Raw genomic sequence first — 27,753 nt, forward strand, 5'->3', positions numbered from 1 at the left:
ATGCCCGGCTGTCTGTTAGCTCAGGCTGACCTCAGGCCTTCTGAGTGCTGACACGCAGGAGTGACCATCCTGCCTGGCTTACAGAGTTGTTTCCAGAGTTAACTAGGAAGAACGTGTGTCCGGCTCCTATAGGAACACACGGCTTCCTTTACCCTTCCCCAAGATGAGATTTCCTACAACCTAATCCGTTTCACAAACCTAAGGCAAATTTTCAGGTCACTTGAAAATTTTCAGGTATAATTATTAAAGGCTCTTGGTGTGTATGCATTACAAGTATTGCCTTAAAGTCTTCTGATATAAAGTTAGTTAATAAAAGAAAAATCGACCCACAGTGCCCAGTGCTCTGTTTAAAGCAATGGTGTGAGCTGAGATTTGGTCCTGGTCCTTTGGTCCCTTGGGTGCCCCTAAGGAGGCTCTGAGTTTCCAGCTGCACACACAGTCCTCCTGGGCCAGGCACCGAGCCCTGCTGCTGTCCCCTTCACACACAAAGGTCAGTCTTCATTTCTACACAGTACTTGCCCTCTGTAATCCTTCTCAACAGGAGTAAGACGTACAAGTGCAAGTTGAGGACTCTGGGTGTTAAGATGAAACGGTTGCTATGGGAACACTGGTGTGAGGGTCTGTGGTCCTTCCTGACCTCATCACTTCTGCTCTTTCTTCCTCCACTTCCCCTCCTGTCGCTAGCACGGCATCTACCTCAGCTACCTCTTCAACCATGGTGAAGTCAGCTTCCCTGGGCTGCTGTCGGGCCATAGCCTCCAGCCTGAGGCGGTACTGCTCCGCCTCCTGCTCCTTCCTGAGGAGCTGGTGTCTGTACTCTTGGGCTCTCAGGGTGGCCTCCAGGAGCTGCTGCTGCAGCAGCTCTCGCTCGCTGTCTTCCTGAAAAGGCAAACGGTGTCACCACAGACAGAATCCCTGATGAGGGACTTTCCAGATGGAAGACACAAAGATGAAGAGGGCGCCAGCCCAATCACCATGGCTTCCACTCTCTCACTGCTGAGAATTTCATTACCTTGATTTCCTCAACGCTGTTGGTCATCTCTGCCATCCTCAGTCTCTTCACCGCTGGCAAGCTCTCTTCCTCCTCTTCTTCCTCTTTAATTATGGTCTCCTCTGCCACCTGGCCAGCAGGCACAGTGAGAACTACAAACCAGAGCACAGCAGAGGGAGATGATGAGCCCGAGGCTGCCCAGGAGGGTGCTTTGATTTGATTTTAAGGAGAAAAAGTGCCTTTAATCAGCCCGGTGTGGTGACGAACGCCTTTAATCCCAGCGCTCGGGAGGCAGAGGCAGGTGGATGGATGTGAGTTCGAGGCCAGCCTGGTCTACAAAGCGAGTCTAAGACAGCCAAGGCTAACACAGAGAAACCCTGACTTGAAAAAACCAAAAAATTAAAAATAGAAATAAAATAAATTACTATTTGGGCCATGGCTTCTTGTACGCTGGGCGAGTGCTCTACCACCGAGTCACACGCGTTCCTCTGATGAATTGTTTGTGATATCTCTTCAGAGTTCAGAATCTCTACCTCTGGGGCGCGCACACAGCCATAGTCCCAGTGCTCAGGGGGCAGAGGCAGGCAGAGCTCTGAATTCAAGCTCAGCCTGGTCAATAGCAGGGCTACAGAGCGATAGCCTGTCTCAAAAAGCTCAACCAAACACAACAAAACACAGAGTAGTCCGAAGGTAAAGTGAGGCCCCACAAAAGGCACCAGAGGGGAGCAGAGCCAGGGAAGCAGCAGGCGGCAGGCAGGAGCTGCCATGCCTGGCTCATGAAGGAGATTCTGACGGAAAAATACAGAAAACTCTGAATGGAGGGTATCAGACTACAGAAGGAGTCAGAGATCCCAAAGGGAGGAGACGTTGCACTGAGTCAAACGGCGAAGGGTGAAGGGTCCAGACAGTGACCCCTAGATTACCCTTCCTGTACCACCAGGAAACAGCAGAGGCAATGGATGCCATCCTTTATCAGCTGCTGGACTGTCACCACAAAACACATCAGTGACCACAGTGACAGGAGTCTATTCTCCTCACAAAATCTATTTTCTGGAGGCTGACACCCACGGCCAGGGCGTGGGAGGTGCTTTCTTCCAAAGCCTCTCCCTGACTAGACAAGTTACATCCCCAGCCTGTCCTGTGAGACACTGTTTCCCTCTGCAGCCCAGGCTGGCCCTGAACTCACTCTGTAGATCAGGCTAGCCTGGAACTTGCAGCCATACTCTTCCCTCGGCCTCCCTAGGGCTGAGTACCCGACTGTGCCCAGTGGCTGCTATGCCGTTTTCTCTTTTTGGCTTTTTTTTTGTTTGCTTGCCTGTTTTGAGATCATGGCTCTGTGTAGCCCGAGGTGCCCAGCATCCCAGGTGCTGGTATCACAGGCGTGTGCCACCACATGTGGGGTCAGACGGTTCATTTTCACTCACACACTGTGAATCTCCTGGGAAATTAAATTAGCCACCGTAGCCTGGTGACTGTTTCCTCTAGAGTTTCTTTGTTCTCTCATTCCCCATGCCTTCCCCCCACTCCTGCAATCTGTCTTAATGCCTTGTTTTTAGGGGACTGCGACATTTCTAGAATGTCTGTGGCTAAGCAGCATAACTCACCTTGCTGCCCGTCTTGCATAGTCACAATAAATGGCTGGCCGATGCCTCCAGTCGGAATGGAGGTTTGGATATTGCCCAGAGGGACTCCATCCGTCACTATGGTGATGACCCTCTGCCCTCCGCTCCCCATCACTTGCTGGATTGAGGAGTCAAGAGAATTTTCTTCTTCCATTTCTTCTAAATTAGCTAGAGATAACAACAGTAAATTCAAAATGTCAAGTTCATGTTAAAAAATAAGAATGCAGCCGGGCGTGGTGGCGCACGCCTTTAATCCCAGCACTCGGGAGGCAGAGGCAGGCGGATCGCTGTGAGTTCGAGGCCAGCCTGGTCTACAAAGCGAGTCCATGATGGCCAAGGCTACACAGAGAAACCCTGTCTCGAAAAACCAAAAAAAAAAAAAAAAAAAAAAAAAAAGAATGCAAGTTCCATCACCCTCTTTGAAATACTATTCAAAGTATCTTTGAAAGAAACAATTTTTTGGTTGAGTTCTCCCTCCTCCACCCCCCACTCTGGAAACAGGGTTTCTCTGTGTAGTTTCTTTGTCTGTCCTGGACTTCCTTTGTAGACCAGGCTGGCCTCGAACTCACATCAATCCACCTGCCTCTGCCTCCCCAGTGTTGGGATTAAAGGCCACCATGCTTGACCATTTGGTTGAGTTTTTGAGATAGGCCCTTCCTCTGTGGCAGGCAGGCTCACCCACCTCAGCTGCCCAACCAAGTGCTAGGATTACAGACTCTCCAGAAAGCGCTTATGAACGAACACGGGGAATTTGTCAGAACGCTATTTTCTAAGAACGCCCTACGGTGCTAATAGTGTTCAAAAAGTCAGGTTACCGAGGCCAGGCACGCGGTGCACGCCTGTGACCCCGCACCTGGGAAGGCAGAGGCGGAGGCGGAGGCAGGAAAATCACCATGAGATCCAGGCCAGCTTGGTCTATGTAGAGAGATTCTGTCCCAAGGAAAAGCTCTCAAACAACAAAAAAGAATAGGCCCTTTGCATAAATACATGAGTTCAAATACACCTAAACTTTGGGGCAGGACTATAATCCTGTTATTGGGGAGACAAAGGCAAGGAGATTTCAAGTTTCCAGCCACATATGGAGTTTAGGCCAGCCTAAGCTACAGGAGACTTTGTCTCAAAGAAAACTAAGCTACACGTATACTTTTTAGGGGTAGTGGGGTGGGGACACGGTCTCATGTAGATCAGGCTAGCCTCAAATTCACCACGCAGCTGAGGATGATCCTCCTTTTTCTACCTCCCGAGCGTTGGTCATGGGTGTGAGCCACCATGCCTGATTTATAGTGCTGGTGAAGGAGCTCACGGCGTCCTAGCCTGTGTGCGTGCGTGTGTTAGACTCTGTTCTGCGGCCTGCGTCAGCTTTAGCAGGCTCATGAGTATCAGGAGCCCCCGCAGCGCAGGATGTGCTGCATTAGAGTCTTGCTTTTTTAGGCATTTACTATCTTGACAGTCTAAATAAATATATAAAACTTTAAAAAATCCTATAAATCAGTCTAGATAACTTAAGACTATGGGGCATTTAATGGTGAACCAATAAAACTTTACACAGATACTCAATGGGTTGAAGTTTAACAGAGGAGCTGTGTAGAAGGTGGCTTTCCCACCTGACATCATAAACAAGGGCCATGCTGCAGACGCTCGCTGTGTGCCAGGTACATTCTGGGGAGTTTTACACACGTGTGAGTGCACAGCTGATGTCGGCTGGTCAAGAGCCCACAGCCCAAGCATGCTGGGGGAGCAGTGCCTGGCACTCCTGAGCACCCCGTTCATAACCGGGTCACAGTCTGAAAGCCGTGGAGAAGTCTGCCGTGGGCCGCCCACAAGAGACACAGTGTGGAAGTTTGATGAAGACAAACCGTTTGCACCTCACAGAGACGAAGACTAAACTGGGTTTGGTGGCATGTACCCATAATCCTAGTGCTTGGGGGTACAGGCAAGGCAATCAGGGCGTGAGTTATGAGACTCTAACTCAGAAACAACAGAACAACAAATGACTCCCATCCAAAGAAACCACAAAGATTATTGAGGGTTAGGGTAGAGATGCCCCATCCTGCTCGCTGCAACCACCACGCCAAACGAGGAAACACATGAGCCCCAAACCAGGCGCAACAGGATCTCTCTGTGTAACCCTAGAGCCCGCTATGTGGAGCGGGCTGGACTCAACTCACAGGGATCGCCTGCCTCTGCCTCCTAAATGCTGGGACTTAAGGCGTGTGTGCGTCAGTTGTTAAGTGCTTTTTAAACCGGGTGTTGTGGCACACGCCTATAATCCCAGCACTCGGGAGGCAGAGGCAGGTGGATCACTGTGAGTTCGAGGCCAGCCTGATCTAAAAAGCGAGTCCAGGACAGCCAAGGCTACACAGAGAAACCCTGTCTCCAAAAAAAAAAAAAAAAAAAAAAAAAACAGGGCGTGGTGGCACACACCTTTAATCCAGGACAGTCAGGGCTGGACACAGAGAAACCTTATCTTGAAAAAATCCCCGTGCTCAAGAGGCAGAGGAGAGGAGATCTCTGGGAGTTTTAGGTCAGCCTGGTCTACACAGTGAGTTCCAGTACAGCCAGGGACACCTAGAGAGATCCTGTCTCAACAATAACAAGAAAACCAAAAAAAAAGCCTTCTGGTGAGTATAGCACTGTCACCTTTTCTTTCTTCTCCTCCTCCTCCTCCTCCTTTTCTTCTTCCAGGCGTCACCATCCATACACTATATAACCTTACCTGGCTCTAACTCATGACTCTCCTGTTCCATAACCACCACTCTAGCCCTCATTTTCATGTAAAAGTTATTTTTATTTTATTTATTTATTTTTGGCTTTTTTCAAGACAGGGTCTCTCTGTGTAGCCTTGGTTGTCCTGGATGCCCTTTGTAGACCCGGCTGGCCTCAAACTCACAGTGATCCGCCTGCCTCTGCCTCCCTAGTGCTGGGATTAAAGGCGTGCGCCACCACGCTTGTCCCAGTTATTTATTTTTATTCCTTTGCTTTTATACATTTTCTAGTATTTATGAGACAGGCTGTCATTATGCAGCTCAGGCTGGCATGGAGATTTTGGTAGTCTTCCTGTCTGAGTTTTCTGAGTGCTGGGAGTACAAAAAAATACCACCGCCACACTTCACTATTTATTTAGTTTGGTTTCGGCATTTTTGTTTGTTTGAAACAGGGTCTCTCTAAGTAGCTGTGACTGGCCTGCAACCTGTTATTGTAGGCCAGAGGGTTCTCAAACTCAAAGTGCTCCTGCCTTTTCTCCCGGTGCTGGGATCAGAGCTGTGAGTCACCCCACCATCCCAAGAAACCGGGTATTTAACCTTCCAAAGTCAGAAACAAAAAAGTTGCTGGGCACAGTGGCGCACACCTTTTATCCCAGCACTCCCAAGGCAGAGGCAGGCAGATCTCTCTGAGTTCGAGGCCAGCATGGTCTACCTGCCTCTGCTTCCCGAGTGCTGAGATTACAGGCTGCGCCACCACACCCGGCTTGACCTTAAACTTCTGATTCTCCAGCCCCTGCCTTCCATGTGCTGAGACTACACATACGTGCTGTCAAGCTGTCAGTGCTGTCATGGGATTGAGCCCAGGGCTTTCCGCACACTAGGCGAGCACTTTAATAACTCCGCTACGTCGTAGCTCAAGAAACCACAGGAGCTTGGATTTTCACTTGGCTGACAGACTCATCCAAAGATCACCTGAAGACTCCAAGCTGCTAAGCTCTAGGCTTTCTAAAAGCTGACGTAACCAGTCCAGGCGATGTGACTGCTCCCTGCCCTTCAACTGTATCACCAAATCAGATGCGTCTGATAAGCATTTCAGCCTTGCCTGGCCCCTGATAACAACATCCTAATGTCAGCTGGAAGGAGCTACAGAAGAGACTACGGTGCCCACTATCCCACCTAACAGGCTGCCGTGCTATGTCAAAACAAAACAAAACTCTCCAACATAAGACCGAGCGGGCCCTGAGTCCTGCTCCTCCGGGTTAGCTCAGCTCGGCTGTACCCACCAGGGAATCTGAATCAAGGGCTTGATTTAGGTGCCACTTCAGAGGCGGGAATGAAGGGGCCCGACCCCAGGGACCCCAAATCCCCCAATGACCCCAGTTGTTGACTAGACCAACTCCATGACAGGCTTCAGGTTTTCACTCTGCCTATCTAGACCAAGTTTCTAACAATTCCTGAAAAAACCACAAGTTATGGGCAGCTCATGGGCAGCTAATCAGCTTATAGAACAAAATGACTAGATACCATGTTTTTATTACTTCGTGACCTCGGTAAAGAACACAGCTGTCCCCATCCAATCAAATTAAAGGCCAGCTCCTGAGTAAGAGCCAAAACGTCAGTGACTCAAACGTCCCCCATAACCAAACAAACAGCCAGTCCTGAATCCCCTCGTACACTCTGACTCAATTCTGTCGTCACAGGTCCCTCCAACTGTCTATAAATTGAGCCTGTGTGCTCATTTCGGGGTTGCCCTCCAGAGGAGAGAGATGATCCTAGCACGCTAGATTAAAAACACTCTTTGTTTTTGCATATTGCCTTGGAGTCTTTCTTCAGTAGATCACCCAAACCATTTTTTTTTTTTTTTTTTTTTTGGTTTGAGACAGGGTTTCTCTGTGTAACTTTGGCTGTCCTGGAACTTACTCTGTAGATCAAACCAGACTGGTCTCAAATGCACAGAGATCCACCTGCTTCTGCCTCCTGTGCTGGGACTAAGCACCACAACCATCTGGCCAACTGTTGCTTTATTATGCAGAACAGGTCTGTCTGAGAGACCCACCTGCCTCTGCTTCCTGAGTGCCAAGATTAAAGGCATACACATGTAATCTAGATTTTGAGACAAGGTTTAATGTAGCACATGTCAGCCTTAAACTCCTGATCCTCTTCCCACCTCCTGAGTGCTGAGATTATGGGCATGTACCACCCACCATGCCTGACAAGGTGTAAACTTTTCTTTCTTAAAAAAATTTTTTTGGAGGCAGAACTTTTTTTTGTTTTGTTTTGTTTTGGTTTGGTTTGGTTTGGTTTTTTGAGACAGGGTTTCTCTGTGTAGCCTTGGCTGGCCTGGACTCGCTTTGTAAACCAGGCTGGCCTTGAACTCACAGTGATCTGCCTGCCTCTGCCTGTGCTGGGATTAAAGGTGTGCGCCATCACGCCCGGCTCCAGAATTTTTTGACAGACACATCTGTAGAATATTTTTGGTTTTTTTTTTTTTGTTTGTTTGTTTAGTTTTTTGAGACAGGTTTCTCTATGTTATCTTGGCCACCCTGGACTCACATTATAGACCAGGCTGGCTTCAAACTCACAGCAATCCACCTGCCTCTGCCTCCCGAGTGCTGGGATTAAAGGAGTGCGCTGCCACGCCCAGGTGAATATTTTGTTTTTAACAGTGTTCATTCTTACTCCATTGATTATAATTCCCCACAATCTTCCTTTTCTCAGAAGGAAAAATATCTTGGCTTTAAGTTAATATAAAGCTGTCTGTGCCGGTTCATAGCTGTAATTCCAGCAATTAGGAGGCTGAGGCAGGGAGACTGCTACAAATTCAAGACCAGTATTAACTACGGTCCTAGGCCAGCCTGCAATTCAGTGACACCTTGTCTTAAATAAACCAAACAAACAGCAAAGAGAAACAGAAAGAGAACTGCCTGTGAATATGGCTGTAGCATGTGTGAGGCCCGAGGCTCAACGAGAGTTTGATTAATGTTTTCACAGCTGCGTGCAGTGGTACACTCATATAACCCCAGCCCTTGGGGGGCAGAGGCAGGAGGATCACTGTGAGTTCGAGGCCAGCCTGGTCTACAAAGGGAGTCCAGGACAGCGAGGTCCACGCAGAGGGACCCGTGTGGTGGTGGTGGGGTGTGGTATGGGAGATGGGGCCATGACCTTATCCATGTAGCACATGTTCTAGCTCAGAGCTTTAATCCCAGCTTTTTCAGGGAATATTTTTTTAGTAGGAGTATCAGACAGAATGCCCCATTCACGTCTAGAAAACTTGGGATTCTACTCATTTCAAAGCCTAAAACAGATGCCTCATTATCAGAACATTACCTGAGGTTGCTTTGGTGTTGGCTGAAGAAACAAAGCTGGCGAGGTTAACGACCTCTCCAGAGGTGAAGATGAATGGAGCAGTCACAGGGTTAGTCACTGGGCTGGCTCTCTCGGGGTTAGCGGTCACCTGATTCTGCATTGCTTCCTACCAAACAAAGCAGGTTATTTCAACGTCAGAGCACTTAACTAGCCACAGCCCCTCCCACCGCCAAGCTCCTCAAGCAGAGCTACTCTGCCATACAATGACCAGGGAGCTAAGGGCTCTCATTAACCAACAGCTTCTCTCCAACTGCAGCAACGCCTGTGCGGTAGCTTGCTTTCCCAAGTGTGTTTCCAGTTGAGAAAGCAAAGGTGTATTCCTTACACGCCTCCTCCGTGCTTCCCTTAACCTCTGGGCATATTCTTTAACTTGGAGGAAAAAACAAAACAAAAAAACCAAAGAGAAGGAGCTGGTCTGCATAGTCTAGAAAGTAATTTCCTGCACTAATACTCTGTGATCAATTATCTATGTGACAAGATGCTAGCAGGAGGTCCCTGCGGAGAAACGTAACCTCTAGAGCTTTAACCCACAACGTGTTCCCTTCTGCCACTGAGGAAATTCCTAAGGGAACACATAACAAGCAGATACATGTGCAGCAGATTTTGAAGTCAAGTTCCAGATGCTACGCTCCTGTTTCCAAGGATGTCTGCTCAATTTGGTGAAAAGATGCTTATCTCTTATTTTTACTTTTAGAAGTTTTCTACAAACATGATAACTACCCAAAAAAAAAAAAAAAAGAAAAAGAAAAAGAAAAAAGAAACAAAGTCCAGTTATGAAAGGACTTTGAACAATAACTGAAAGTTGAGGAGAATAACCAGTCTTTGGAAAACCAGCTGTCACGGAGAACAAACAAAAACCGAAAATGCACGAGCAGCTATTTTTCATATGTAATTAGCCCCTTGACTAAGAACTCCAATTGAAACAGATTATTCATTTTCCGGATACTGTTAAAGTCTTTCTTCAGTCTGCTATTTCTCCCCTCCAGCAGCTTCTTTAGCAGAAGCACTCACGGGTAGTCTTGCCTAGCCTGCGGGACACAGTCATATGCAATATAGCATTGTCTTCTCCATCCATGCACAGAGAACTCCACTACCATTGCTATTATTATTTTGTTGCTTTTTTGAGACAGGGTCTCTGTGTGCAACCTTGACTGTCCTGGACTTGCTTCATAGACCAGGCTGGCGTCAAACTCACAGCAATCCACCTGCCTCTGCCTCCCGAGTGCTGGGATTAAAGGCGTGTGCCACCACCGCCCAGCAAAAGATTTTCTTTTTAATGTGTGTATATGCACATGTGTGTGCCTGCGTGAGTTTATGCCCAGCGTGTATGCACAGGTGCCAGTGGAAGGCAGAGAGGACAGGAGATCCTTCTGGAACTGGAGTTAGGCAGCTGTGAAGCATGTGGGAAGACTAGGAAGCAAGCATTCCACATGGCTGAGCTTGTCCTTTTTCTTTCTTTCTTTCTTTTTCCTTTTTCTTTTTTGACATAGGTCTCACTAAGTAACCCTGGTTGGGCTGAAACTTGCTTATGTAGACCAGGGTGGCCTTGAATTCAAACTCAGAGATCCATCTGTCTCTCCCTGCTGAGTGCTGGGATCACAGGAGTGCGCCACTGTGCCAGCCCATGACTTTTAAGATCATCTCAAGTCTAATTTAGCTAGAAATGAAAACAGAAAAACAACAGACAGTCAAATAAATGTATTTTCTGTTCTGTCTGCATTATTTTTTTTCTTTCAATTTAACCCATTTGTAGAAGCAAAAGCAACAACACAACAACAAAAAAACCAAAAAACCCAACCAAACCAAAAAAGCCCCCATAAATAGTGGTGGCGCATGCCTTTAATCCCAGCACTTGGGAGGCAGAGGCAGGTGGATTGCTGTGAGTTTGAGGCCAGCCTGGTCTACAAAGCGAGTCTAAGACAGCCAAGCTACACAGAGAAACCCTGTCTTGAAACTCCCTGCAACAACAACAACAACAAAACCCAAACAAAACAAAACAACCCCAACCCTTAAACAGCAACAGCAACAACAACAACAACAAAAGAAAAAAAAGAAAAAAAAGGGGAAAGAAAACCAAAACAAAACCAGGTCATTTTTAGCTATATTCAAAATGTGGTGTCACTCTGCTACTTGAGAATCTGTCTCAACTGAAAAAAAAAAAAAAAAAAAAAAACCGAGAGAGAAATGCTGACATGGAGTTAAAAGACTGAGATACCCTAGAAATACTATTTTGATAAAGTGGGGGAAATCCTGTGTGAACTCAGCGCCTCCAAACGCCCTCTAACTTGGAGTGTGCTCTGGGGACTACAGCGTAGCATCCCACCTGGAGGACGACCAGGATCTCGGTGTTGTTCTTTTCCAGTGCGATGTCAAAGGCAGATTTATCAAATTTGCTGAACGCGTGGACGTCAGCTCCGTATTTGATGAGCAGTTCGACGACGTCTCGGTGGTGGTGCTCGGTGGCCCAGTGCAGGGCTGTCATCTTCAGCATGTCCTTGGCGTTCACATCCGCACCGTTCTGTGAGGAAAAGCACCGTTCACTGGGTGCTGGTTACAGGGGCGCAGGGGGAGATGCCATCACCAAACATAGATTGGCCGAGATATTTAACTTTAGTTCTGACTTAAAGACTATTGGAGGGAAAACCACTTCTCGGTTCCTCCTGAATGACGAGACATTATGCTTTCAATGAGTGGGTCTGCTGAGGACATCACTGGGAAATTCTCACAGATGGCCGAGGAAGGGGGAGGAACAGATTTTGTTGCATTTATTAGCAGAAAGCTGAGGAGGGCCTGAAAAAAATAGGCATAAGTACAGAGAACACCTACAGAAAAGGAATGAAGGAAAATCAATAAAATCTGTGTAGCCTTTTAAAAAAAACAGAAAACAAGATCCTTCCCGTGATGACTCTTGAAGCATGGCTTTCGTGAATAAATTAATAATAAATAAATAAACAGAGATGTAACTTAATGGCCACCTATACTTAAGTCTTTCCAGCCCATTTTCCTACCAGTATTTAAGAAAAACCGGGGTGGTGGGGGGAAAGAGCTAGAGAGATGGCTTAGAGGTTAAGAGCACTGCCTGCTCTTCCAGAGTCCTGAGTTCAATTCCCAGCAACCACATGGTGGCTCATAACCATCTGTAATGAGATCAAGTGCCCTCTTCTGGTGTGTAGGTACACATGCAGACAGAACGTTGTATACATAATAAATAAATCTTAAAAAACAAAACAAAAAAAGAGAAAACGGGAGGCAAATGTCTACTTTACAGCATAGTCCCACCATTATTTATTTATTTAGGTTTTTCGAGACAGGGTTTCTCTGTGTAGCCCTGGCTGTTCTGGACTCACTTTGTAGACCAGGCTGGCCTCGAACTCACAGAGATCCGCCAGCCTCTGCTTCCTGAGTGCTGGGATTACAGGCGTGCGCCACCCCTCGGCTCCCACTGTCCTTGCTTTACCCTGACAAGCAGCTCCACAATGTGTGTGTGTCCGTCAGCGGCAGCCATATGCAGAGGGGTCCTGTCCACCTTGGTCCGGGCGTCCCTGCTAACGCCTGCTCGAAGGAGCACTTCTGCCGTGGAGTAATGGCCGTATTGGGCCGCAAGGTGAAGGGGCGACGTCCCAAGCTGTGGGAAAATGAAACTCACTGAACTCCACTGTGTGGAGAGCTGTGTCACGTCTGCGAGGAGATAGATCAACAGGGATGAATCCTAAAGTGCTCATCCTTGGAAAAAGAATCTTACTGGGCAGGTAAGCCTGAGAGTATGCTAGAATTTTAAATTTAGTGTCCTGGGGCTGGAGAGAACGCGCGGGTAAGGACACTGATTTCAACTGCCAGCATCCATGTTGGGGACTCACAGCTGTGTTATTCCAGCTGCAGAGCCAACACCCCAGCTTCTAAGGGTGTCTGCACTCACACGCACATGTCCTCATGCCACATACTTACGGATGCACCATTAAGAACAATAAAACAGGTACAGTTAATATGCTAATGGCCGGTGAGAGGGCCACACATGAGATGAAAAGTGCGATGCTTTTAAGTGACAGGAGAGTTACTGAGTAAGACCCACTAGGGGGCAGGATTTCAAGCATGGCTTATAAGATACTTTTCTTCTTTTTAATATCAAAAAGAGTACCAGAGCTGGGTGTGATGGCCTTTGCCTAAAGTCCCAGCCTTTGGAGGCAGAGGCAGGCGGATCCCTGTGACTTCCAGAACACTTGTTTGTTCAAACAGGGTCTCTCTGTGTAGCCCTGGCTGTCCTGGACTCACTTTGTAGACCAGGCTGGCCTCGAACTCACAGTGATCCACTTGCCTCTGCCTCCCGAGTGCTGGCATTAAAGATGTGTGCCACGATGTCTGGTATCTTTAATATTTATTTATGTGCATGTATATGTGTGTGCATTCACACACAGGTGTATATGTGTGGAGGTCAGAGGTCAAGTTTTTTGTTTGTTTGTTGAGACAGGGTCTCATTATATAGCTTTAGCTGTCTTGGGAGCTTGCTCTGTAGACCAGGCTGGCCTCAAACTCACAGGAGTCTTCCTGCCTCTGCCTCCCAAGTTCTAGGACTAAAGATATGTACCATCATACCTGCAAATAAAAATATTAAAAATAAAAGGGAAAAACTCCAGGTACGCAATAGCTTATAATTACTATCTACATATTCACAGACAACTTCCAAATTGGAAAACTAAAAGGAGAAACTATATATCAGGCAAAACAAATAAAACTCTTGTAGGAGAAACGATAGGGAGGAGAGTGAGGGAACGGGCCAGCGCTCACCCTCACGGGGCCTGGCTAAGGCACACTTTGGAGCCCACTGCGGCCACATGCTGAGCTCACCCAGTCTGTGGTGAATGGAGCTCCATTTGCCATCAGCGTCCTCACTTCATCATCTTGGCCTTTTCTTGCAGCTTCTAGCAGCCTCTTCCCCAAGTCCACCAGAGACATCTTTATTCATAGAAACAAAGGTTTCCAGGTAGCTGCAATTCCAACACAAGTGAAGCCATTGTCTGTAAAACGTTTCCTCATTTTTGGCTTTTTTTCTCTAAGACATGGTTTTGCCATGCAGTTTAGCCTGTCCTGGAACTCAGTACATAGCCCAGGAAAGCCCAGAACTCAAGAATTTGGCTTCCTCTACCTCCCAGAGGCTTAAGGACCACCACAGCCACAGCAAAATGTGTTTATAAGGTGTTTTTGCTTAAACTGTGTGCAGTGGCACACGCCTGTAATCCCAGCACTCAGGAGGCACAGACAGGCAGATCTCCGTGAGTTTGAGACCAGCCTGGTCTACAAGGCAGGTCCAGGAGAGAAGCCCTGTCTTGAAACTTTAAAAAAAAAAAAAAAAAAAAAAAGCCAGGTGTGGTGGCGCACACCTTTAATCCCAGCACTTGGGAGGCAGAGGCAGGCAGATCACTGTGAGTTCGTGGCCAGCCTGGTCTACAAAGTGAGTCCGGGACAGCCAAGGCTAAGTCTACAGAATGAAACCCTGTCTTGAAAAAAACAAAATAAAAAACAAACAAACAAACAAAAACAATAAAAAAAGAGGAGAGCTTTTCTTTGGGGCACAGGAGCTTATGTTGAGCTTTCTGCCTTTACCTTCCAAGTGGTGGGATAACAGGCATGTGTCGCCACACCTGACTTTCCTTTTTTCAAAAAATTCTGATATAGGATCTAGCTAAATTGCCCAGGCTGATTCAAAACTCACTCCACAGCTCAGGTGGGCTTAGAATTTGTGGTCTTCCTGCCTGAGCCTCCCACATAATTGGGATTACAGGTTTTCATCACCAGATCCAATGGTAGAATATAATTTTAAAGATGACAGTTCAAAGTGTGCACCCTGCTTTCTAGGCAAGGCACAAGGACACCGCTGTGACACCTACTGCTTGAGGGTCTTTTGTGCTAACTCCTCTAGGAGCTATAGTCCTGCAGTGTGTGACTGGTCGACTGTATGGGTAAGGGACGGCCATTTCTGGTTGGGCCACGAGAACGTGTAGAGAGGGGGTGGGCTCCCCATGACTCGGCCTTTGATGGGCTCAAAACTGACTAGTTCCGATAAAGATGGCCTCAGTCTCAATCCAGTTCCTCCAGGAGACCTAAAGGTTACCAGGTGGGGCACGTAAGATGGCTCAAAACCTCCGGAGTTTTCATTTCTAGCTATTGTGAAATGATGTAATGCCAGTCAAAGCTTACAGAAAGCAACTTTTTTTTTTTTTTTTAATTAACTAAACTCCTGTAGCCCAAGCTGACCTTTAATTCACCATGTAGCTGAGGACGACCTTCACCTCCTAATCCTCCTGTCTCCACTGCCCAGGGCTCTGACTACGGCACGTGATACCATGGCCAGCAAGAATGGACTCCCACTAGCGGTGACTGCTTAGCACAGTAGTTCTAGAGCCTGGGTTATGGTTTCTGAGCCACAGGAATAACCTTACAGGAACCCATGTGGTCCAGACTATTTTTACAATAATACTAAGGCATCATTTTTCTTTTCTTTTTTTTAAAGCATCTTAGCAGTTGTAATGATAGTGAAAATACCATGGGGTATATAATTGCTGTTGCTTTTGCCCAAATCCAATTGTGAAATGAACTTTCTGTGTTCACTGCCATGTGCTTTAGGGGAAAAGTAAGTTCTATTTAAGAAAGTCCTTCCCTGCAAGGAGGTGCTTACCTGGGACGCTAGCACTCAGGAGTGGAGCAGGCAGCGGAGCAGCACGAGCCAGTGCCAGCCACACCGTGAGGTCTGGACACGCCTGCATTGTATGAGGAGCAGTCTCAATTTTTTTCATCCTCTCTAATGTCTGTCTCTCTCTGACTCTCCCATCTTGTGTATGTATGTGTATGTGTGTGTGTGTGTGTTATGGTGTGTATGTGTGTGTGGTGTGTGTGGGTGTGTGGTATGGTGTGTGTGTGTGTGTGGTGTGTGTGTGTGGTGTGTGTGTGGTGTGTGTGTGGTGTGTGTGTGTGTGGTGTGTGTGTGTGGTGTGTATGTGGTGTGTGTGTGTGTGGTGTGTGTGGTGTGTGTGTGTGTGGTGTGTGTGTGTGTGTGTGTGTGTGTGTGTGTGTGGTGTGTGTGTGTGGTGTGTATGTGGTGTGTGTGTGTGGTGTGTATGTGGTGTGTGTGTGTTATGGTGTGCGTTTGTGGTATGTGTGTGTGGTATGTGTGGGTGTGTGGTATGGTGTGTGTGTGTGTGTGGTGTGTGTGTTGTGTGGTGTGTGTGTGGTGTGTGTGTGTGGTGTGTGTGTGGTGTGTGTGTGTGTGGTGTGTGTGTGTGTGTGTGTGTGTATGTGTGTGTGTGTGTTTGTGGTGTGTGTGTGTGTGTGGTGTGGTGTGTGGTGTGTGGTGTGTGTGTGTGTGTGTGTGTGTGTGGGTGTGTGGGTGTGGTGTGTGTGTGGTGTGTGTGGTGTGTTGGTGTGTGTGTGTGTGTGGTGTGTGTGTGTGTGTGTGTGTGTGTGGTGTGTGTGTGTGGTGTGTATGTGGTGTGTGTGTGTGTGGTGTGTGTGTGTGTGTGTGTGTGGTGTGTGTGTGGTGTGTGTGTGTGTGGTGTGTGTGTGTGGTGTGTGTGGGTGTGTGGTATGGTGTGTGTGTGTGTGTGGTGTGTGTGTGGTGTGTGTGTGTGGTGTGTATGTGGTGTGTGTGTGTGTGGTGTGTGTGTGGTGTGTGTGTGTGGTGTGTGGTGTGTGGTGTGTGTGTGGTGTGTGTGTGTGTGTATGTGTGTTTGTGTGTGTGTGTGTGTGTGTGGTGTGTGTGTGTGTGTGTGGTGTGTTGTGTGTGTGGTGTGTGTGTGTGGTGTGTCTGTGTGTTGTGTGTGGTGTATGTGTGTGTGTGTTTGTGTGTGGTGTCTGTGTGTGTGGTGTGTGGGTGGCTGTTGTGGTGTGGTGTGTGTGTGTGTGTGGTGTGTGTTTGTGTGTGTGGTGTCTGTGTGTGTGGTGTTGTGTGGTGTGTGTGTGTGTGTTGGTGGTGTGGGGTGTGTGTGGTGTGTCGGTGGTGTGGTGATGTGTGTGTGTGTGTGTGTGTGGTGGTGTTTGTGGTGTTGTGTGTGTCTGTGTGTGTGTCTGGTGTGTGTGTGGTGTGTATGTGGTATGTGTGTATGTGTGTGTGTGGTATGGTGTGTGTGTGTGTGTGTGTGTGTGTGTGTGGTGTGGTGGTGTGTCCGCGCCGCTTGCCGCCTTGGTTCTCGCTCCTCCCCTGTCGCTCTCGGGCCTGCCTGCGGGTCCCCCCCTGGGCCGCTTACCCTGCGCCCCCTGGCCCGTCTGCCCCACCTGACCTTTGCTCCTCGGCGCTACCATGGTCCACAGCCGTTCCTCCCGCCGTTGTCCTCTGACCTCCACACATATACCATGGAGTCCTCATGAACCAACCCCTCCGATAAATTAATTAAAAATTCAGCCGGACAGCCGGGCATGGTGACGCACACCTCTAATCCCAGCACTCAGGAGGCAGAGGCAGGCAAAATGGACCGCTGTGAGTTCAAGGCCAGCCTGGTCTACAAAGCAAGTCCAGGACAACCAAGGCTACACAGAGAAACCCTGTCTCAAAAAAACAAAAACCAAACCAAACAAACAAAAAATTCAAAGTAGGGCCAGGTGCTGGCGCACGCCTTTAATCCCAACACTCGGGAGGCAGAGGCAGGCGGATCACTGTGAGTTCAGGACAGCCAGGGCTACACAGAGACCCTGTTTTGAAAACCAAAAACCAAAAACCAACCAATCAAAAGAAGAGGCTAGAGAGACAGCTCAACAGTTAAGAGCACTAGTGCCTTCTACTGGCTTGCTCGCTCACATGCAGGCAGAATACTATATAAATAATAAATAAATCTTTAAAAAAAAATACATGTATGAGCCAGGTGTGGTGGCATGCATCATTAATCCCAGCACTCAGGAGGCAGAGAAGGCAGATCACTGTGAGTTCAAGGCCAGCCTGGTATACAAAGCGAGTCCATACACAAAAAATAACAACAACAAATACAGAAAATGGGGGCGGGAAGGGGGCCTGGAGAGATGGTTCAATAGTTAAAATCACTGGCTGCTCTTCCAAAGGTCCTAAGTTTACTTCCCAGCAACCACATGGTATCTCACAAGCATCTATAATGAAATCTGGTGCCCTCTTTTGGTGTGCATGAAGACAGAGCACTCGTATACATAGAATAAATAAGTAAATCTTTAAAAAAATATAAAAACATTTGTGTAGCGTGGCGTGATGGCGGGCTGGAGAGATGGCTCAGAGAGTAAGAGCACTGTTTGCTCTTCCAGAGGTCCTCAGTTCAATTCCCAGCAACCACAAGGTGACTCACAACCATCTATAATGTGATCTGGTGCCCTCTTCTGGCCTGTGGGTGTACATGCAGGCAGAGCACTGTATACATAATAAATAAAATAAATCTTTATTAAAATATTGTGTATATGACTATTTTCGCCTGAACATATTTCTGTGCAATTACCTATATGCAATGCACTCTGAAGGTCAGAACAGGACACTGGACCCCTGGAACTGAATTTGCAGGTGGCTGTAAGTGCCATGTGGGTCCTTTTAACTGCTGGCTCATCTCCCCAACCTTTGCAACTGTTCCTTCCCCCACCCCACCCTCATTCCCCCACCCCCACCCTGCCCGGTTCAGAGGACAAAACGCAGGGTGTTACTGAGCTAAATTATCAATCTTGCAACTAACTTTTAAGAAATCAGCACATATCATGCGCCACGGCACACAACGGCTTTCTGCTGGTCTAGCATGCATGAGACTGTAGGGACGACAGAAAAATTACCACTTGCCAAGCTTTGGTGCAGCTTCAAAGAGTAGCTAACATCACCCAGAAAAGCTATTAAAATGCTAGGTGTGGCCAGACCTGCTGTCTCACGCCCATCGTTCCTGTGTAACTACCCTCACAGAAGTTCTAGAAAGATGCGTGCCCCTCTCCTTTGCTATTAGACTACCGGGACAATAGACTTGAAGAAATTGGAACTTTCTGGAGAATCTCATATTGGGAGAAGGAAAAGGCTGAACCCAGGTGCCTGGCAGAGAAAGCTGTCATTTCAGAGAGAGAGCTCACAGCTCTGACAACTTGTCAGGCCACCTTGCAGGAGCCTGGAGCCCATGACAGGAGCTGGGCCACGGTGACCCCGTGACAGGAGTTGGGCCACGGTGATCAAAAGAGGTTACTTAAACACGCACACCTTCTATCCACCTAAAACTCATGCATATCAGAACCCCAAAACAGGCTAAGGGTGTCACTGACCTCTTTTTGGCTTTTCATTATTAATGGTGCATTTAATTGACATTTTTGATGATGGGTGGCGAAGCCTAGCTTGTTAAGGAGGGCAGGGCGCAAGCCATGGCCAGGAGAGCCTCTTCCTCCCGAGTGCTGGGACCAAAGGCGTGCGCCATCACTGCCCAGCTATGTGCACACACAATATCAATGTGAGTATCTGGCGTGCGCCATCACTGCCCAGCTATGTGCACACACATTATCATCAATGTGAGTATCTGGGGACAGATTTTGGAAGTGCTTCCCTTGGATTTATTATTATTATTCCTTTGAAAAGTAAACTAAAGGACAGGGCTTAATAGCTAACCACAGGGCCTGGGCCTGGATGAGTTCCCCCTCGACAGGGTCTCACTGTGTAGCCCTGGATAGCCTGGAACTCACTAAGTAGACGTGGCTGACCTTGAAATCCCAGAAATTCACTTGCCCATTTGAGAAGATAGTAGGTTTAACATTTTGACGTCGAGAGTACCTGGAAGGTACTTGAAAGGGCATTAAAAAAAAAAAAAGCTACGTATTTATTTGTGTGAGATGAGCTCCGTGTAGTCACACAAGCTACATATTTATTTGTGTAAGATAAGTTCCGTGTAGTCACACTAGCCTCCGTCTTCCTGCACAGCCAAGGCAGACCTTGAGTGCAGGATCCTCCCGCTCTACTCCCAAGAGCTGGGATTATAGGTGTGTGTCACCACTCCTGGCTCTCAGAAATTTTCTAAACTGCTTTTTTTTTTTTTTTTTTTTTTTTTTTATTATTTTGTATATAGTGCTCTGCCTGCATGTACACTGGCAGGCCAGAAGAGGACATCAGATCACATTATAGATGGTCATGAGCCACCATGTGGTTGCTGGGAATTGACCTCAGGGCCTCTGGAAGGGCAGTCAGTGCTCTTAACCTCTGAGCCATCTCTCCAACCCCCTAAACTGCTTTTTTTGCATGTAAATTTAAAATGTAAATGTAAAGCATACATTTTAGGATTGGCTTGTATCTAAAACTATTTTTGTATGATTTCTGGGCTTTGATCCATATGGATTATATTCATATTTTCTGAATGTTGAAATGGGCTAATGTAATCCATATATATTGCTATTAGTATAATTGCTAATAAAAAAAAGACATTTTCTTTTAATGTTATGGGGGGGTGGATTTTTTTTTTTAGGTTTTTTGAGACAGGGTCTCTCTGTGTAGCCTTGGCTGTCCTGGACTCGCTTTGTAGACCAGGCTGGCCTTGAACTCACAGTGATCCACTTGCCTCTGCCTCCCAAGTGCTGGGATTAAAGGCATGTGCAACCACGCCTGGCTGGGGGTGGATAGTTTATCTTTTTAATATTTACTTTTTTGTTTTGCTTTTTGAGACAGGGTTTCTCTGTGTAGCCTTGGCTGTCCTGGACTCACTTTGCAGACCAGGCTGGCCTAGAACTCACAGGGATCACCTGACTCTGCCTCCCATGCCCGGCTTAACATTTACTCTTGAAACTGCATGTGGTACCTGTGGGTGTGTCCTTGGAGGCGAACTTGGAACACCTCATTGGTTGCTAGGATCCAAAATCAGCAAAAGCCGTCCACTCAGTGCAGAATATGGTATTGTTGGTACACTATAAAATTAACAGGATTTTATATTTTACAGAGCTAACTGCTTGGGGACCAGCAAATGGCTCAGCACATGAAGAAACTTGCCAGTGGCTGGGCATGGTGGCGCACACCTTTAATCCCAGCACTCGGGAGGCAGAGGCAGGTGGATCGCTGTGAAGCCAGCCTGGTCTACAAAGCGAGTCCAGGACAGCCAAGGCTACACAGAGAAACCCTGTCTCAAAAAACCAAAGCAAAGCAAACCAATTTGCCATCAAGTCTGACAGCTAGAACTCCTCCCCAGGACTCACGTGGTGGAAGGGGAGGACAGGCTCCTGACAGCTGTCCTCTGACCTTGACATGAGTACCGTGCACATGTACACTCCCACCCAAAATTCAACCTATTGATTAATGTAAATTAAAAAAAAAAAATGATGAAGTGATGGCTCAGCAGTTGAGGGTATGACTGTTCCTTCAGAGGCTCCAGTTTCCAGGGGACCAGGTACTCTCTCCTTGACTCTGCAGGCACTTGCACTCACACATGCACATACCTACATGGACACATGTACACAATTAAAAGTAAAATGCATATTGGGGCTGGAGAAACGGCTCAGAGATTAGGAGCAGTTGCTCGCTTGCAGAGGAACCAGGTTCAGCTTCCAGCAAACACATTAGGTGGCTCCCAGCCCCTTGGAACTGGAGTTCTGATGCCCTCTTGTGGTCTCCGTGAGCACTGCATGTACATGGTGCACATACAGACAGGCAGACAAGCTATATACATATACGAAGGGGCAGGCGGATCTCTAAGGCTGGAAACCCTGTCTTAAAATAATTTTTTGCTTATTTGTTTTAAACAGGGTTTCTCGGGCTGGAGAGATGGCTCAGAGGTTAAGAGCACTGGCTGTTTTTCCAGAGATCCTGAGTTCCAATTCTCAGCAACCACATGGTGGCTCACAGCCATCTATAGTGAGATCTGGTGCCCTCTTCTGGCCTGCTGGCTCACATGCAGGCAGAATACTGTATAAATAATAAACACTAAAAACAAAAACAAAAACAAAAAAACAGGGTTTCTCTGTGTAGCCCTGGCTGTCCTGGAACTCACTCTGTAGACCAGGCTGGTCTTGAACTCAGAGATCCGCCTGCCTCTAGAGTGCTGAGATCAAAGGCATGTGCCACCAATGCCTGGCTTTCCCCCCCACCGCCCCTTTTCTTTTAAACAAATCATTTAAAATAAAAAATATCTTGACTGTCCGTGGTGGTACAAGCCTTTAATCCCAGCACTCAGGAGGTAGAGGCAGGGGGCTCTCTGAGTTCAAGGCCAGCCTTGGACTACACATCAAGTTCCAGGGCAGCCAGGGCTACACAGAACCTTATCTCAAAAAAACGAAACAAAAATCTTAGCAAAAACCACATGGTAGCTCACAACCATTTACAGTTAGATTCTGGTAGCGTCTTCTGGGCAGGTGTACATGTAGGCAGGGTACTGTATATATAATAAATAAATCTTAGAAAAAAATCAAAACTGTTCAAATAAAAAACATGCCACTTGGGTAATTCTGCTCCTTGAAACCTTCGTCTCCATCTATGGACCTCACAAGTAAAGCATTTTGTTTTGTACAAATGAAACACACACTGGAAAGGGCGCTGTGGTCCCTGCCACTAACCCTGCCAAGATCTAAGGTTTTGCTGAGGCAGTGGACTTAGCCAAAAATTCTAAATTTTGCTTAACGGGCAGGAGCTGAGCTAACATTTAGAGAGGATTTCAGTACGGTTCTGTGTAATGACGCTAAGCGCTGCTGGCTCCATCACACGCTGAATGTGTTTTTACGTCTGCTATATTGTGTAAGCTTCCTAAGTAGAAGCCAAGTGCTTGGGGGCCAAGCTGGTGGGGCCCGGGCCTAGAGCTGTCAGTGTTTCCTCTTCCCAGGCCTGGGTTCCCGTGCTCCTAATTGCACTCACTAGTCTCTTTAAACAAAGATAATTAGCCACGCCTCCTACTGATTAGAAGGTGCCTCGCGTACTGATCACTTGAGGAGCACGCCATAAACGATGCAGGACTCTCAAGCTACTGTGCACGAAACACTTGCTCTTGTTGTTGTGCCTTCGTGAACAAACTTTTTAATGGTTGGCTGGTAACATTCTGTAGAAGTACAACAAAAAGCAAAGCAAGGCAAGCAGCATTTCTGGGATGCTAGGACTTCCCCTTCCGACAGAAGGGACAGAATTCAAAGACAAGGACAGACTCGGGGCTGGCCTGACCCAGAAGCCACCTCTTAGCTCTTAAATGTGGCTCTGAAGGTTTCATCGGCAATAATTCTGGACATCCGGCACTCTCCTAACCAGACCAACCTGGACGTATCTTCATGTTGACGAGGGATGGCTGACATCAAACCACCAGATTCATCAAAGCTGTCTTCAGAGAAAAATGTTTAGAGACAAGCTCGAGGCAGGAATGGGTGGGGTGGGGTGGGGGGTGGCGGGGTTGGGAGGTGGGGGGAGGGGAGTTAGGAGGTGGGGGTGGCAGTGGGGGGGTTGGGAGGGGGGGGAGGGGCAATTGGGTGTCAGGGAGTCAACATGAAAACATGTCATGCTGGCCATGACACCATCTGCTGGTAATCCCAGCACTTAGGGAAACTGAGCCAGGATGAGGGTGAGTTGGAGGTTGGCTTAAGCGTCACAAGATCCTGTTTCTAACCAACAAGGGTGGCGATGCTTATGAAAACGAATACCAAGGGTGACGGGAAATGGTTCTTATATTTTGCTACCCAACAGCAACGCGTTCTAAGGTTCCTACCTGTATTCTGGTAAAAAAAAAAAAAAATCTCCTAGGAATCTGTCCTCTGTGGCTCTCCTTTCCTGCCCTGTCCCTCCTGATTTAACCTGAAGTATCTACCTACATTAATATGCATCTGTAAGATAACAGTATTTTGGAGGCCAGTGGGGGAAGATATCTCCAGCCAAGCCTGATGCTCTGAGCTGGATCCCCAGTTCCCACATCGTGCGGATCTGACTCCTCTAAGTGTGTGTGCGTGCACACACACACTGTAATAAAGATTTTAAGTGAAATGACGGTATTGTGGGGAGACTCTGGGGCCATTCTAGCACCCCACACACATAGAGACTACAGAATAAGGTAGGCAATTGAATTTTATTTGTGTGCATTTCCGTGTGTATCCGCAGTGTGGAGGCTGGTGGACAACCCGCAAGATGCTTCTCTCCTACTGTGTGGACGCTAGGCTGTCAGGCTGGGGGCGGGGCTTTGTCTACTAAGTCACCTCACCATGCCAACGGAGACAAGCCCGTCGTTTTGAGCCCTACAGAGGGGGAGCTACGCTTCCTTGCTGACGTGTGCTTCCACACATCACCTACATGAGGTCTGGTCTAATCTGTATCCTAAGATTTTACATTTTTTTCTTGCTACTCCTTCTGGGGGAGGGACTGAATCCTGGGCAGCAGGCACGCGAGACACACACCTGCCTCTGAGCTACACCCTCTGCGCTGCCTCCCAGGGATCTGAAGGTGAATTAAATACACAGGAAACAAGACCCGAAGAGCTTTTTGTCAGTGGTTGTTTTTTGAGACCTCAAGTAGCACAGGCTGGCCTTGAACATCTGGATCTTTCTAGGTGTTCTTTTCAAGTACGGGTGTTGGGATTACAGGCATGTGCCACCATACTTAGTTTTCAGAACTTTCAATAATTTTTGTTTGTTTTGGGTTACTTTATTTTATTTTAGACAGGGCTTCTCAGTGTAGCACTGGATGTCCTGGACTCACTGTGTAGACTAGGCTGACCTCGAACTCACAGAGATCTGGGCCACCAAGCCCAACTTTGTGGGGTTTTTTTTGTTTTTGTTTTTGAGACACGGTTTCTCTATGTAGCCTTGGCTATCCTATAACTCACTCTGTATATTAATCTGGCCTGGAATTCCTCAGATACCTGCCTGCCTCTGCCTCCCAACTGTTAGGAGTAAAGGCGTGCCCCCCAGCAGGTGGTGGTTTGCTATTCCTTATCAAAGTAAGTATAAAAACATGCCTATCCAGGGATAGTGGCTCACCTCTGTAATCCCAACACTTTGGGGGCTGAGACAAGAGAGCCTGAGCTACATAGTGAGACTCAAGTATAGAGACAGAAACTAGGGGGGAAAAAAGAAAAAAAGAAAAAAATTTATAGTAAAGGGGAGACAAACTGAGTAATGCCTCGAGGAAATCTGCGAGACTAGGAACATACTAAGGGCAAGCAAACAGAATTAAAGAACTCAGTCTATGGATAACTTCTTTTGTTTGTTTGGTTGGTTTCTTTCTTTTTTAAAATATATTTTATTAATTTATTCATATTACAGCTCAATTGTTATCCCATCTCTTGTATCCTCCCATTCCTCCCTCCCTCCCCTTTTCCCCTTACTCCCCTCCCCTATGACTGGTTGGTTGGCTTTTTGAGACAGGGCTTCTCTGTGTACCCTTAGCTGTCCTAGACTCACTTTGTAGACCAGGCTGGCCTCGAACTCACAGCGATCCACCCGAGTGCTGGGATTAAAGGCGTGCGCCATCACGCCCGGCCGATAACTTTTTTTTTTTTTTAATTGCACACGTCCTCACTGGGAGGCCAGCCGTACAAACATCTGTACAGATGTACAGAGCTTGATGTAAGGCCGTGACGTGACTGCTCTTGCTCAGATTACGAACTTAACTTCTAAAAAGCTTCATATGATTGGACTTAAAAAAAAAAAAAAAGTGGAGTTCCCGCTCCCTCCCCAGCCCCATCTCCCCCTTCACAGGGGCGCCTGAGCTGCAAGGACGAGCCCCCCCATGGCGACAGCCTGGGCCTCCCCCCGCTCCCACGCCGCCCCCTGCTGGTCCCCTCGGTGGCCCTGGCTTCCCGCAGTCCAGCTCCCCAGCCCCAGGTCTTCCACCCACCCCCTTCACCTCCTCCCAGTCCCCTCCCCTTCCTCCCGACGGCATCCCCTTCCTCTTCGTCCCTCTCCCCCCCCGGCCGCCGCCCCCCGCTCCGGCAGGCAGTGAGCGGGCCGGCGCCCTCAGGTCAGGGCAGGGCACCCTGCACCTCGCTCCCCGGCGTCTCCTTCCCCTTCCCCCTCACCTCGTCCGGGGCGCAGCCGGCTTCGCTCTCGCTGGGCCCGCCAGTTTGGTCCCGTTTCCTTCACCCAGCTAAGGGCTCCCTTTGCCAGTGGCTCCACTCTTTTGGCCTTTCCACTTATGCATATTTGGGGGGCCCTTATTTCTCTCTCCCCCCCCCCTTCTCGCGGAGAAATGGGGGCAGTAAAAAAAATGGCGGACCCGGAAGTGGAGGCTGCGACTGCGCGTCCTGGCGGAAGAATCTGGAAGAGATGGCCTAGCGAAGGCACTTTCTTTGCCCTTCGCTCACTGCCGCTACGCACCTCCCTCCGAGGCCGATCTCTTCCTACTCGGAGGGTCCTCTCGAGCTGGAAAAGCCTATACCGGGGCACCCTGAACTCCGGGACTACTTAGCGAGGCGCAGGGTCACTAGGTACGTGGCTTACGTGAAGCATAGTTCCGGCGGGGGACGGGCCTAAGCGGTAGTTTTGGCGCCAACGTGTTGCACGCACCGGCTGACGGGGAAGTTAGGTTGCGGGTGGGTCTGGAGTTTGCGCTCTGCCTTCCCGCCGCTTCTCCACGGGGTACAGCCTAGGGTTGCGGGCTGGAATCTTGGCTGGCCTGACACTTTCCCAGGTGCAGTCTGAATATATGTCAGGGAGACCGGAAGATCGAACACGAAATTGCAAATCTTTTTAGTCACATGATTTGCCGAACAGTTTATCTCGGTTTCCACTCACCAGTTTATATAATGAAAGGACTGAGAGACCAGGAAAAACAAAACAAACAAAAACTCTTTAAAAATCAGTAACAAAAACCGTGGTGGTGGCGCACGCCTTTAATCCCAGCACTCGGGAGGCAGAGGCAGGTGGATCACTGAGTTCGAGGCCAGCCTGGTCTACAGAGTGAGTCCAGGACAGCCAAGGCTGGTGAGAACTGGCCTCGAGGGTCTCTGAGAAACCCTGTCTCGAAAAATCAGTAACAAGACAGGCCTTTAATGGCAGCACAGGCAGAGATCTCTGAATTCAAGACCCAAACTGAAACCACCTGGACATGGTGGAACACCCCAGCAAATACAGGTGGATTTCTTGAGTTCAAGGCCACCCTTATCGGTATAGTGAGTTCTAGGACAGCCACAGCCCTGCCTCAACAAAACAAAAACAAAATACAAGTAAAAAGTAATGTTAAGAATGGGTTGGGGGGGGCTGGAGAGATGGCTCAGAGGTTAAGAGCACCACCTGCTCTTCCAAAGGTCCTGAGTTCAATTCCCAGCAACCACATGGTGGCTCACAGCCATCTATAATGAGATCTGATGTCCTCTTCTGGCCTGCAGGAGTACATGCAAGCAGAGCACTGTATACATAATAAATAAATACATCTTTAAAAAAAAAAAAAAAAGGAATGGGTTAGGGAGCCCTGTGTGCTGCCGCACGCCTTTAATCCCAGCACTCAAGAGGCAGAGGCAGAGGCCGGCAGATCGCTGTGAGTTCGAGGCCAGCCTGGTCTACAAAGCGAATCTAGGGCAGCCAAGGCTAACAGAGAAACACTGTCTCGAAAACCCCCCCAAAAAAGAATGGGTTGGGACGTGGCTCATCAGTTAGGATCACTGGCTAGGAACTCTAGCAGGGCCTTGTAGATGCCTGGCAAGCATTTCTACCATGGAGCTTCGTCCAAATCCCAAACTCTTCTCCCTCAAAGTCAGTATGAGGAAGACATTGGAAGGCTGGACGCGGAAGCTTAGCGCTTCACTGAAAGAGAACAAAGCCCACACTTAGGATCTGACGTCTTTATTAAGTAAATGGCAGCAGCACAGTTCAGCTGCAATGATTCTGGACGAAACGGGGACAGGCGGAGGGTCTGAGTAGAACTGCTTGTGTCACGGTCTTACATGGCCGAGAACGATGCCCAGGCACCACTGATCCCCTACCACATACTGCAGCCATGGAAAGGCAAAGCTGAAATACAAAGGGCCAAAACACTCTGCCTGTTCCAACACTAAATCAAAATTTTGAATAAATTATCATAGTAACACTCTGGTTTTCCTTTAGGGCATATAAATCTGTTGTCTTTTATGAATTAATCCTAACAGTAAGGTTTTCTCGTGAAGACTCAAATCTGATTTTCTAAGCGTTTCCAACCCACAGGCGGGAGCAGGGTTGCGAGGTGGATATA

General features: G+C 48.0%; 1 protein-coding gene across 1 annotated transcript; it reads right to left on the reverse strand.

Annotated features, from left to right (window-relative positions):
• Nucleotides 1–25,909, reverse strand: Gabpb2 (GA binding protein transcription factor subunit beta 2). Its single transcript, XM_051156943.1, has 8 exons — nt 25,607–25,909; nt 13,527–13,666; nt 12,142–12,309; nt 11,008–11,202; nt 8,646–8,790; nt 2,596–2,781; nt 1,013–1,143; nt 1–879 (listed from the first exon to the last, which is right to left on the reverse strand). The coding sequence occupies exons 2-8, from the start codon at nt 13,632–13,634 to the stop codon at nt 580–582; spliced, it is 1,233 nt and encodes a 410-aa protein (XP_051012900.1). The 5' UTR covers nt 13,635–13,666; nt 25,607–25,909; the 3' UTR covers nt 1–579.
• Between the last annotated feature and the right edge of the window lie 1,844 nt (nt 25,910–27,753).

Source organism: Acomys russatus, chromosome 15 (assembly GCF_903995435.1).
Source record: "Acomys russatus chromosome 15, mAcoRus1.1, whole genome shotgun sequence".
In the NCBI taxonomy this organism is placed as follows: domain Eukaryota; kingdom Metazoa; phylum Chordata; class Mammalia; order Rodentia; family Muridae; genus Acomys; species Acomys russatus.